Source organism: Neofelis nebulosa, chromosome 1, assembly GCF_028018385.1.
Source record: "Neofelis nebulosa isolate mNeoNeb1 chromosome 1, mNeoNeb1.pri, whole genome shotgun sequence".
NCBI classification, from domain to species: Eukaryota; Metazoa; Chordata; class Mammalia; order Carnivora; family Felidae; genus Neofelis; species Neofelis nebulosa.
In genome coordinates, this window is record NC_080782.1 from 46,738,879 (window position 1) to 46,751,547 (window position 12,669).

At 45.0% G+C, this 12,669-nt stretch overlaps 1 protein-coding gene across 7 annotated transcripts in view; it reads left to right on the forward strand.

The window, feature by feature from the left end:
* GALNT10 (polypeptide N-acetylgalactosaminyltransferase 10) overlaps window positions 1–12,669 on the forward strand; it is a 223,090-nt gene that overhangs the window by 34,854 nt on the left and 175,567 nt on the right. Inside the window, exon 1 of one of the 7 annotated variants that reach the window (XM_058720949.1) lies at window positions 9,038–12,027. The exons of 4 other annotated variants lie outside the window; for them this stretch is intronic. In XM_058720949.1, the coding sequence (XP_058576932.1) occupies window positions 11,824–12,027 (204 nt within the window). In that variant the 5' untranslated portion in view covers window positions 9,038–11,823. Of the gene's footprint in view, window positions 1–9,037; window positions 12,028–12,669 lie in introns of those variants that run through there. 2 more of the 7 variants (XM_058720971.1, XM_058720965.1) reach the window with 2 other exon arrangements.

Here is a 12,669-nt window from a genome sequence, read left to right on the forward strand (position 1 = left end):
TTCTCTTTCTCCTTCTCCTCCTCCTATCTTTTTGCATATTGACATCCAGTGGTTACATTATCATTAGTTGAGTAGACTGTCATTTCTCCACTTAATTGCTTTGCATTTGTGTTAAAAATAAGTGGCCCATATATGTGTGGGTCTGTATCAGTACCCTCTATTCTGTTTCATTCATCTATTGTTTTTCTTTATGCCACTACCACACCATCTTGATTACTGTCACTTTATAATATGTCTTGAAATAAGGTGTTAGTTTTCCAACTTTGTTCTTTTCCAAAGTTGTTTTGGCAATTCTAGGTGCTTTGCATTTCCAGATGAGTTTTAAAATCCTAATTTCTATGAAAAAACCTGTTGGGACTTTTATTGGGATTACATTGGCCCATAGGTCAGTTTTAGAGTAGACATCTTAACAATAGTCTTTTGACATATGTAGATTGTATAGCTTCATTGATTTAGTTTTTTGTTTATCTTACCAGTGTTTTGTAGTTTTTAGTCTTTACATCTTTTTCAGAGTTATCCAAAGGATTTGATCATTTTTAATGATTTCATAAACGGTATTTTGAAAATTTCAGTTTGGAGTTGTTAATTGCTAATATATTGAAATACAGTTATTTGCATATTGATCGTGTCTCCTGTAATCTTGCCAAACTCATTTACTAGTTCTAGTAGCTTTTTTGTAGGTTCTATTAGATTTTCTACATAGGCAATCATGTCCTTTGCAAATAAAGACATTTTTACTTATTTCTTTCCAATCTAGATGACTTTTTTCCCTTGCCTTATAGCACTGGCTAGAACCTCCAGTATATTGTCGAATAGAGGTGGCAAGAGCATCCTTGTGCTGTTTCTGATCCAAGGATGAAAGTATTCAGTCTTAATGGTGACAGATGCGATGCTAGCTGTAGGTTTTGTTATAAATGTCCTTTATCGGGTTGAGAAAGTTTCCTTGTATTTCTGGTTTCTTCAAAGTCTTTATTAGGAATAGATGTTGGATGTTGTCAAAAACTTTTTCTGCATTTATTGAGATAATTATTTATTTCTTTTTTGATTTGTTAATATAGTGGATTACAGTGATAGATTTTGAATGCTAAAGCAACTTTGTATTCCCAGGATAAACTCCACTGGTCATGATTTATTATCCTTTTTATGTATTGTTGGATTTGATTTGCCAAAATTTTATTTAGAATTTTTATATCGGTGTTGAAGAGGAAATTTGTGTATAGTTTTCTTTAGTGTCTTTGTCTGGTTTTGGTATTAATATATGTTTTTTAATCCTGCGTGGATTAGGATTAGCTTTGTGGAATCTTCAATTATTATCTCTTTTCAAGAGATTTCTCAGTCTTTACCTCCTTAGTATTTCCATTGCCCCATTTTGTCTTTCCTTTCCTATTTCACACATTTTTTTAGACCTTTACACTCTATTTTCCATGTCTCTTAACTTCTTTTTTTCCCCCTTTATTCCTTTTTTATTTTAGAGAGAAAGAGAGGTGGGGGGAGAGGGGCCCTACATGGGGCTCCATCCCACAACTCTGGGATCATAATCTGAGCCGAAATCAAGAGTCAGACGCTCAACTGACTGAACCACCCAGGTGCCCCCATGTCTCTTATCTTTTTTCATATCTTCCTTATTCTTCCTTACCAGTGCTGCTTTCTGAATAATTACCTCAGAATTCCTTTCTAGTTCATCAGTTCATTTTGAGATCTAGTTAGGCTACTGTTTTACCTTCCCACTGAGTTTTTTTTTTTTTTTTTCTCCTATTGTTAGAGTTGTAAAAGTTGTATTTGGATTTTTAAAAAATCTGCTCATTCTTTTTCATAGCCTCATTATTTTTAATATTTTTAATCCTTTTTATTTATGAAAGCATGATTAAGCACATTCCATGTCTGGTAATTTAAGGGGTTTTTTGGTGGGTCCGGTTTTGCTGCCCGCCCCCCCGCCCCCACTGCTTTTCTGGTTCCTCTTTTCTTTATATATTTTATATATTTGTTTGGTTTTGCTTATATCTCTTGACACTCTTTTCTGTTGGGGTTCTTTGAGGCCTGGGTGAAGGAGTGTTCTTCCAGAAAAGATTGGCATTTGGTTCTGCTACATACCTAGTGGGACCCCTTTATACTTAATTCTCAGCTTGAAGTTTTTCAGACTCCTAGGTATTCTGATTAGGGACCACAAACCTGTATGAGAGGTGGCTTGTGGTAACAGATTCTCAAGAGAGATTCCCTACCACCTAGTTTACTCATTGCCAAAAGTTAAGCCAATTTTCTGGTTTGTTTCTAGCTTGTTCTTATACTAAGGATATCTCAGCTGTCCATGAGTGGTGATGTAGAGTGGATCTCTTTCAAGCTTCTCACCTGGCATGGACTTTGACTTTGTTCCCTGTGTCCTGTGTTCTAAGAGGATGCACAGATCAACATTTGCATTAAACCTGGTTGTGTGAAGGCCCTCAGACAGACAGACAGACAGACATACACAAATAAATAAATAAATAAATAAATAAGGTAGTTTCAGGTGTCCATTCACCTCTGAGTTCCTATTTTCATTTTGGTTTTTGTTTCTGATTATGTTTTGCTTTCTTGCAAGTTTATTAATTGATTTAAAATACGTAATTTTGTTTTTGTTGTTGCTTTTTTTTCTCTTTCTAGTTGCTTTTAGTTAGTGGTTCTGTCAGAGTATCCAGTCCACCATACTACTGGAGATGGAAGCTGAGCCTCAAACTATTTATGTTGCGGTTGTTAAAAATGGTTTCTTCTGTGGAATCAATTGCATTCGTGTCAGTTTTTGTTGCTTCCGTTGGTAAAGACTAGAGAACCAGGGGATGAAGGTTTTTACTTTTCCTATATTGCTGATCTGTACACTGTGGTATTACAACCACCTAATGAATTCCTGGGCTCTACACATTTTCCTTTTACTAAATCATCTATGCCAACAGAGTTGAGGTTTTGTTTTAGTATGATTAAAATGCCTACACTCCACAACATCTGGAGTCTGTCCTTTATTATGTACTCTCATACTATTCTCTAGCTCTCCTTTAGATTATTTTTTTGATTTAAAGCTATATGATTGTTTGTATTGATGATGGATTAAAATCTATCCCTCCTGCTAAAAATATAAGTTCTGTGAGATCAGGGACCAGGACCACCTTACTCCCCACTGTATTCCTGTTTTCTAGTGTAGTGCCTGACACAAAGAATATTCAATAAACAAAATGCATGAATGAATGGCAGTGTATGCCAGGATACACCGAGGAAGCAGAAATTTGCAATGACTCAGTTTTAGCTCAGCAGCCATTTGTGGAGTCCCTACTTTGTCATTCTCCATGCCAGACACATTTGGAGGGTACAAAGGTGGGTGAAACAGGAGTCTCACCGTTAAGGAACCCAGAGTCCAGTGGAGGAAAGGCAGTGTTTACATTGTTAGAATTTCCCAGTTCAAAGGAATTTGCCTAGACTATGTTGGGTGTAACCTCACCATTGATGAATGATCCAGGGTTTAAACACTATAATCCCGTGGTCACTATGCTTTGTGTCCTCCAAACAGCCCGGAGGGGCACACTCTGCTGAGATGGTGAAACATCTGTCTTAGCCTTCTTTTTTAGTCCAGGTAAGTATTGAGTGCTTCCGTATGCTGAAGACCATGTCAAGTAGTTTGGGTGAATTGTGAGTTTCAAATAAAACCTTGGTGCCAAATAAAACATCAGGACTGGACCTGCCCATAGAAGCCCTAAGTGGACATAAATAGAAAACTCCTAGGCCTTGCAGCACAGGGCACAGATAAGGGGACCCTGGTGCACACCTTAGGCCTCTGTGTCTGACTTGCTGAGGTGCAGGTTTATGGTCTTAGAAGTTGCTTCCTAGGAGTGAAGAGGCTAGAAACAACAGGTAACAAGCCCACAATTCCTGTGCTTCTTAGACCTGCAAACATCTCTTGCATGGGGCTGCCTAGATCCCTCTGAGAAAACACAGGCATTGGGAAGCTGTGTGTGCCCCCTGCATCTTTTCCTGCTGTGTGCCTCCTCTGTGTGCACTGCTTTCTAGCTGCTTCTGGGGTAAACCAAAGTTAAGTGACTGAAGTTAATCCAAATTGCAGTTCTCAGTCTTTTTGGTATCCAGACTAGCCCTGGGGTTTGGGGCAGCCTAGGAAGAATAGATACAAACTTTTGATAAATAAAGTCAAGCTCATTTGATATCTCTTTTATGCACGTGTCTTCACAGATAAGACAAGGTTGACACCAGGCAGGGCGGGCTTTGCAGTTCCTGAGGGCCCCGCCACTAACCAGCCCTGTGAACTGCAGAGTTGTCTTTTCCTTATTTGTAGAAGGGGTTGGACTGGAGCTGTGATTCCTACTCACTGGTCCACAGACTTGTTCCAGTTGTTTAAATGTTCACCAGTCCCAGGTAAAATGAAAGAGAAAAGGAGGGGAGGGCGATGAGTTTTGTCAAAAAGCTCGGTGTGTTACTGATCCTGGCTGGAGGTCTTTCCAACTCGGTATTGGTTATCAGTGTCCTTTATTTTATGGAATATGTCCTTCTGTATCCTTTGTTTTGTGAAATGATAGTACATTGCCTTCTTTGTTGTTTTGCGTGTAGTTGGTGAACAGTACACAACACTGTCTCTTCCCAACATTTTTTGAAAGTGGGTTGGGGTTGGGGGGGGGGTGGGAATCTCTGCAAGTCCATTGAATTCACAAGTCAGAGAACTGCCAGGTTAGTTGATTTTGAATCTGAACAGCCTTAGCATTTCCAGTGTGTGGAATGGGGATAGGGAGAGGTGGCTTTCCCTTTCTTAGCTGTAAAGTTTGGGTTTTGATTAATTTCATTTTTGGTTTTATGATATTACCATGAGCATATTAAAATGTGAGTGGAACCTGCTTTTGGGGAGGAACAGGGTCATTGTGGGGCAGCATCTTGGTCCCTTGTATCAAGGCCATGCACATGTTTTCTAGATCATGGGTTTGGTAGGAGGCTTACTGCTGGCATTCTCTGCCTCTGCACACCTTTTAGCTCTCTGGGATACAGATGAGTTCTTGGATACTTGCATGCTTGCCTTTGCTGAGTCCTAGAAAACCTGATTTATGTGCCCATCAGCTTTTCGGCACAGGATCCTGGGTACATTGGGTTGTGGATTAGCATTACCCTAGAGATCCTGTTAGTTCACACTCCCTTGCAGTATGCCAGCTCAAAGAAATGCTGCAGACATGGGCACCTCTCTGTCCTCTTGGGAGGGAGAGCCAGAGGGCTCAGCAAACAACCCAGTGACCTATGAGAATCTTTGAGGCAGTGGGAAGGAACTGAAGGAAAAATATTTTAAGCAGATTCTTATACAATTTGACAGTATTAGAAAGCCAAATCATTGGTGAGTTCAAGGCCTAGCCGCATCTCTGCTTGCTGCGTGACTTCGGGCAAGCCACTTATTTTCTCTGGGGCTCTTATTTTCATCCTGAATAAAAATAGAAGGCTGTTATCTGTCCTACATTTATTTGATTATTGTAAGGTTACTTGGCTAATGTATATAATTTGGTTTTTTTAAATGAGTTACTGTGAGCTTTGACAATGGTCAGATGCAAATAAGCTTTATTTCTTTATTCAGTGCACTAAGTGCCTGGTATGTGCTAGGCATAGTTCTGTGGAATGGGATACACTGGTGAGAAAACCAGACCCTGCCTTCAGGAAGCCTACCTTCTAGTGGAAGAAACAGACGAGAAAACACGTTAATAAGACAGTGAGGATGGGTGCTGTCAGAAATAGGTTGGTGTAAGAGAGTCAGGGGAGGGGATTTGAGGAAGTCTCTGTGAAGGAACCGTGGTCCGGCTGTGACCTGAAGGCTGGGGAGAAGCCAGGGCAAGGGGGTTCAGGCAGAAGGGAAGCAAGTACAGGGGCTCTGAGGTCACAGGGAGCTGGCTTCCTTGAAGACTAAGAAAGGATTGCATTGTGGCCGGAGTGCTGTGACTTGTAATAGACTCGTGGTTGACTTCAGAGGGTGTGGAGTAACCTCAACTACCTTTCGTGCTTTTCTTCCTATTTTTCAAACTTGTTTGTCTCAGGGAATAAAAATTAATTTACAGATATGTTCAAGATTTTAAAATCATTCTTAAAAATATCTTTAGAATCGGGGCGCCTGGGTGGCTCAGTCTGTTGAGCGTCCGACTTTGGCTCAGTTCATGATTTCGCGGTTTGTGAGTTTGAGCCCCGCATCGGGCTCTGTGCTGACAGCTCGGAGCCTGGAGCCTGCTTCAGATTCTGTGTCTCCCTCTCTTTGCTCCTCCCCTGCTCATGCTCGCGCACGCGCTCTCTCTCTCTCTCTCTCTCTCTCTCTCTCTCTCTCACACACACACACACACACACAGAATAAACATTAAAAAAATATCTTTAGAATCTAGAAGGGAGAATACAGTATAACAGAGCGTGGGCTGTGGAACCCATGGTCCCCTGGGTTCTCATGAGCTCTGTCACTTAGGAGTTCTCCAGCCTTGGACAAGTTACTCTGTCTTTTTGAGCTTCAGTTTTCTTACCTGGAAAATGAACAATAAACCCTGAGTCCCATCCATCAGAGGATTGTGATGAAAATAAGATTAAAAAATGTTTTTGAAACTTTTTAAATTCATTTTTTAGAGAGAGAGAGACAGACAGAGCACACGTGGGGAGGGGCAGAGAGAACCGGGCTGAAACCTATGAACTGCAAAGTCATGACCTAAGTCGAAATCGGTTGCTCAACTGACTGAGCCACCTGGGCGCCCTAAAATAAGATTTTTTTTAAAGGCAATGTTAAATGTGAGCGTGCTTGGGATGTTTAAAGAGCATGGCTAATGGGAGAGAAGACGTCTTGACCCTAGGTTGCCTCTTTGCATCCTGGGCTTGTTTGGCTGTCCATAATTGGAGACTTTCAGACAAGATTTGCTGTGATTCAGTTGAATCTGTGTTCGCTTGCAGGGGGGACGCCCGTGCCGGGGCCATGTCCTTTGAGTGCAGCAGCGGTGGTATTACAAGGAAATAAATGAATAATAAATGAAGGGCTCTGAGGTCTGGCTGCGCCTGCAAGATTCCTGTGCATAGGAGGCGGCAGAAAGGAACGGCCTCTCTGTGCCGTGTCTGCAAGCGCGGGTGGGCACGCTGCTGGTGCCTCTGGCAGAGCACAGGCTCTGGTGTCTGGCCCCCAGGGTGGAAGCCTCGTCCTGGGTTACCCAGGACCAGCACTGGGATGGGACCGTCCTCAGAGTGCCACCCCAGCGCTTGGTGGTGTGGGGCACCTACCGTGCCTCTGATACCTCACTAGCCCCGGGGATACAGCGTAGACTGGGCCCTCCGGCCCTAACACCCTGGCTGGGAAACAGACTGTTAAGTAGTGTCACAGCAAGAAGGTGACAGAAGTACTTTCGTGGGTCAAGTAGAGGGTGCAGTAGGAGCACATGGCAGGTACTGGACCCAGACTCGTTTTCGTTTTGCGGGATCCAGGGAAAGCTCAGGAGAAGCGCCATTGAAGCGCATATCCAAGGATGAATTTGGCAGGCTGGAGTGTGGGATGGGGAGAGGATTCCAGGCAGAGCATCCTGCAAGGCTGTGGCTCGTCTGAAGTGTGGCCCCTGAGGGGCTGAGCGCTGAGAGTGTCTGGTCTTGGAAGAAAGACGTGCTCCATGGTAAGAAAGACGTGCTCCATGGTTTGGATTTTATCCCCATGGCATGGGAGGCCGTCGAAGGGTTTACCCGGTCAGGTTCTCATTCCTCAAGGGTTGTTGCAGCTGCTCTGTTAGAGGCTTTCCGGGAGGGGACAGGAGTGCCAGAAGGACGGCCATGTGGAAGGCTGTGAAGCCTAGGCAGATTGATGGAGAGGAGACACACACAAGGGTTAGAATCCACAGGACTTGGAACTGTGACCAGCTTCTCGGGCAGTTTCCTTTTCATGTAACCAGTCAGCACACATCATGAGCTGCGGTGGTGGCCAGTGTCGGCTTTACCATGAAGCTTCAGAGCCTCTGCCTTGTGCTCTGGGCCCCAGGAGGGGCCCTGGCAATATGTCCTGTGCTTGTATGTTCTCTTGAAATGCGCAAATGCAGGATGGCTTAACCACTCTCAATTAAGACCTCTGTCCCTCTCAACCCTGACTTCTCCTCTGGTAGAGTGGTAGGTGACCCCAGGCATTTTTGGGGTCCTCCAGTGGGAAAGTTGATCTGGGACTCCCATCTGGCAGCATATTAAAAATACATTGTGTGCATGCTTTTTCATCTTTTTCTTAACAGGCCTCTTCTTACCCTCACCCCCAGTGCAAACAGCAGGTCCCACAGAACTGAATCTGCCCTTGGTGGTGGGTGTGACTTTTCCCACCTGTGGCCTTAGTGGCTGGCAGTGGTAGCAGGAGCCAGCAGCTTTGCTCTGCGTTGACGGAAGGCATACGAGGCCGTAAGAGCCACCTGCAGGTGTCAAAAGGGCTGACACAGAGATTGCTGTGTGTACTTCTTTTTCTCCAGGTAGTACGCGGCATGGGCAGAAAAAAGATTCATTTGCTCTATGTCAGGCGTTGCTCTAAGCATTTCATGTAGTGACTCATGTAATCCTCAGAGACAAGTTTATGAAAGAGAGATTATTACCTCCATCTTACACATGAGGCTAGTACTGGTTAGCAAGTGGGATCTAATCCCACGGGGTTTACCATCAGAATCAGGCCACATGGGCTGCGACCAGGGCAGTTCCTCAGGGTCGCATGCTCAGAAAGGCCTTGCGGTTAGGTTGATTGCTCTACTCTTGTCATCTTAAAATTCTTAAGTCAGTTTTGAACGAGGATCCCTGAGGTTTCATTTGGCACTGGGCCTTACAAAGATATGTCATCAGTTCTGGTCAGAGTCCATGCTGTTCACCTCTCGCTATCTTACTCTGATGATAGAATATGTAACAAGCCACCTCAGGATAGGTAGTGAGTTCTCCGTCCTTGGAGATATTCAAGCAGAGGCTGGCTGACCCTTTGGCAGAAATACTCTAGAAGGGGCCTAAGTGCCCGCAGGGAGGAAGGGGTGGGGGGAGGGTAGAAGGTTGGAGTAGACAACTTTTCATCTCTGAGATCTGCTGAGCCCTGGCAGTCTATGATTCTGTAACTTTCCCTTCGACAACTTTACAGAATTCACAAAATAGAGGAAACGGGGCCTGAAGGAAATGGTCTGCTGCATAGCATTTTGTGAAAAAGTGGGACAGTTCCCCAAGGAAAGAAATCCGTGGAAGGACACAGAACCTGGAGACGTTTCCTTAGGCAGCTGGCAGTGGCAGCTTCACAGCCTAGCACAGGCCTGCCTGTCGCTCCTCAGTAATGTCCCCACCAGCTGCAGATGAAGCAAATGAGCATTAAGTGGGGGAACCTCGTGGTCTGAGTGAGCCTGCAAGGTCCTGCCTGCAGGTCACTGGTCACAGCAGCAGCTGTAAACACTGTGCTCAGGGCAGCGCAGATGGGGCTCTTTCTGAGACCACGAGGTCACTTGTCCTCTGAAGCCACCCTCTCTGCGGTCTTTCCCTGCCACCTGCAGACATAAACACTGCTTTCAGCTTCAGTGCTAGAGGGACCTTTGAGAGTGATCTCCCTAGGAGTTCTCAGCCCGTGTTTTCTGCAGCCCCAGTGAGTGAGTGAGTGTGTGTGTGTGTGTGTGTGTGTGTGTGTGTGTGTGTGTGTCTGAAAATGGAATTGAGAACAAGGAGAACACATGGCTCTCTAGGCCCTCTGTCATGGCTCTGCCATTGACTCAGTTCTGGGACCCTGAGCAAGTTACTTAATCTCTCCTGAATCTCAGTCTCTGCCTCTGTGAAGAGGACGTGAGGGAATGCGTGTTAGCACGCTTCCTGATAAAGTTGATCTAGTATCTTCTCTAATAGCACGACTTGTACAGTGCCTTGGGCTTTTCAAGGAGCTTTTCACATATGTGATCTCACAAAATTGTCCTAACAGCCAGAAGGTAGTATCGCCCTCATTTCATTGATGCAGGAACTGAGACTAAAAAGCCAGGCCTGGAAGTTCACAATTTCATCATAATAGGGCCCTTGTACTTTCTAAAGGTTTGTCCTGGTGTTCGGTGTGCTGGTGACAGGGTCCTACAGGCTGACGTTTGCGTCGTCCACAGACTTCCGTGAATCACAGTGATGTTCTGCTGAGGTGGGGGGAGCCCCTGATGTGCACCATGTGGGGTCTGCTTTGGCTGGAGGGAGACTGGGAGTGTCATCCAGACCCTGAGCTCGAAATCTCCAGTCTGTCACTCCAGCCAGCTGCGTGACCTGGGACACATGACTTGACCTCTCGGAACCTGAGTTACCACATGTGTGAAATAGGGATAATCATAGTAGCACCTCCTGCATGGGCCGATTGAGAGCATTCAGTGAGATAATCCGTATAAAATGCGTAGCCCAGTGCCTGACCCAATATGCCTTATATGCCTTTGCTGCCATTACTTCTATTATTATAATTGTTACCATTTTCACACTAGACATACCCATCTTCAAATGAGCCACTTTCCGTATTTTGGCCATTATGCATTAAACGCATTCTTAATAAACTCATTTTAGGCTTGAAATGGTAGGCTCTTCTGGTTTTCTTTTTAGCATCTGTTAGAAGTATTTTTAAAAGCTCTGTCTGAATTCACAGGGAGCCCCTGTAAATCCACTTGAAAGCGGATCTCATCACTAAAACCCCACAAAACACCTCGGTGAGAATGGAGGAGTCGGGCTGTAATTTACGGCGTCCACTTCTCGCTGCCATTTGGCATTTTGCAAACTGCCACTGCCATTAGCCGTCACTTTTGAGTATTTATGATCTCGTGGTTGAAGCACTTTGATTCTCATAACAGAAACAGGGTCACATTTAGAAGATGTGCCCTACGCCGAGCTGGAAAATGAGATCCCCCGGGGTGGCTGATGGATGGGGCCGCACGGGGAAGCGTGGCCTGCCAGCCAGCCTGAGCTGTGCCCTTTCCCTACACCCCGCTTGGAAGCCGTCTTTATGTCTCAGGCCTTAGCCTGCCAGGCCTGGGCTTTCTGCTTGGCAATGGCCAAGAGCCTGGGGCAAAAAGACGTGTAGCTAAATACCACACTGTTTTCCACACGGATGCCCTTTACAGCCATGAGGTTGGCAAAGATAGAGCTAGGATTTGGCAGGAATTCCTCCGTGGTCCTAAACTGGTTCTTTGTGTCCCAGGTAGTGGGGCAGATTGTGGATATTGCAAGTGGGGAAGTGTGAGGGAAATACGGCACCAACATACTAAACTGGCAGTGGGAGAGATACCATCCCCTACTTTGGGCCTCAGTTTCTCCTCTGCTAAATGGGAGGATTTGGTCTTGCTGAGCTCTGAGGACCATTCTCCTAGCCCGTTGAATCTCTTGGTTCCCATGAGATGTTTGGCTGCTAACTCATACAGGAGTTTTGATCAGTAGAGTTGAGGGTTTTCAGAGGAGGAAGGAAATTGCATCTAAGTTGCAGTAAAAAAAAAAAAAAAAAAAAATCAAGACATGCACTGTGTATAAAAAGGAGCACTGTCTCCATCACTGTGTAATGCATGTTATGAGAGCCTGTCCACCAGGAAAGCCTGTGAGAACTTAGACGGGCCCCTTCTCCTCCTAGACCCGTTTCTCCCTCTGCAGTATCCGTCCAGGATGCCACCTTATGCTAAATTGTGCCTCTTGGCTGGGACAGTTTCTTAGAGTTTGCTTGTTTCTGATGACCTTGACAGTTTCGAGGTTGAGTATTTTGTGAAATCTGATTTTGGGTTTGTCTGATGTTTTTCTGCTGTTTTTAGATGAGAGTTATGGATTTGTGGGAGGAAGGACCGCAGATCAGGCTGCATTACATCAAGGGCACATACCATTAACATGACTTCACCCTTTGATGTGGACCTTGATCACCTGGCTGAGGTGGCACTTGTCAGATTTTTCCACTGTGAAGTCACTCCTTTTCATGCTGCACTCCCTAGACAGAAGTCCCCAGGTGCACCCCACCCTCTATTTGGGGGTCATGACGTATTAGTAACGACTCCGGACGTGCCTGGCACAGTGTTGGTGACCCGGGATATAGAGGTGGGTAAGAAGTGGGCTCTGCTCTCAGGGTGTCAGGGTCTAGAAGGCAAGGCAAAAGCACAGGTGTGCCGTCATAGGACCTGTGCAGCCAGAAGGTTCCCTGGGAGCACGAAGAAAGTCCCCTCACACCAGGCTTTCCTCTTTTATGTTTTTGTGCTTTAAGTGAATTTTCCTAATGCGCTCCATTTCCTTCAGCCATAAAATTTTAAGTGTTAAAAAAAAAAAAAAAAGAGTCTACCTTATTTCCTTTCCATACTTACCCTGTGACTCCTGGATGTTATTATTGTTTGAAGCATTTGCATTGCACTTTCCCTGTGTTGAAAGCATTTTTTTAGTCACTAATTAGTAATCCACATTAATATGCAGATTGAATTAATCTATTTTGGGCAGAAGTTTGTCTTGAAGAAACCAAGTAGCTGAAGTGTTATTCCTCCCCACCTGCACCCTCTGTGGCTCCCGCTGCACTTTACCCCGATCATTATTCGGATTATTGCTGTGATTATTAAGCGCAGAGGGAGCGCTGCGAGGGTGTGCAGTGCTTGGAAGAACTCCGGGGAGGGCGCGGCCCCGCGCTCCGGACTCTGGAGCTGTGCGCCGGCTGCCATGGGGGATTCATTAGCGCTGGGAAACTGAAATTGGTCT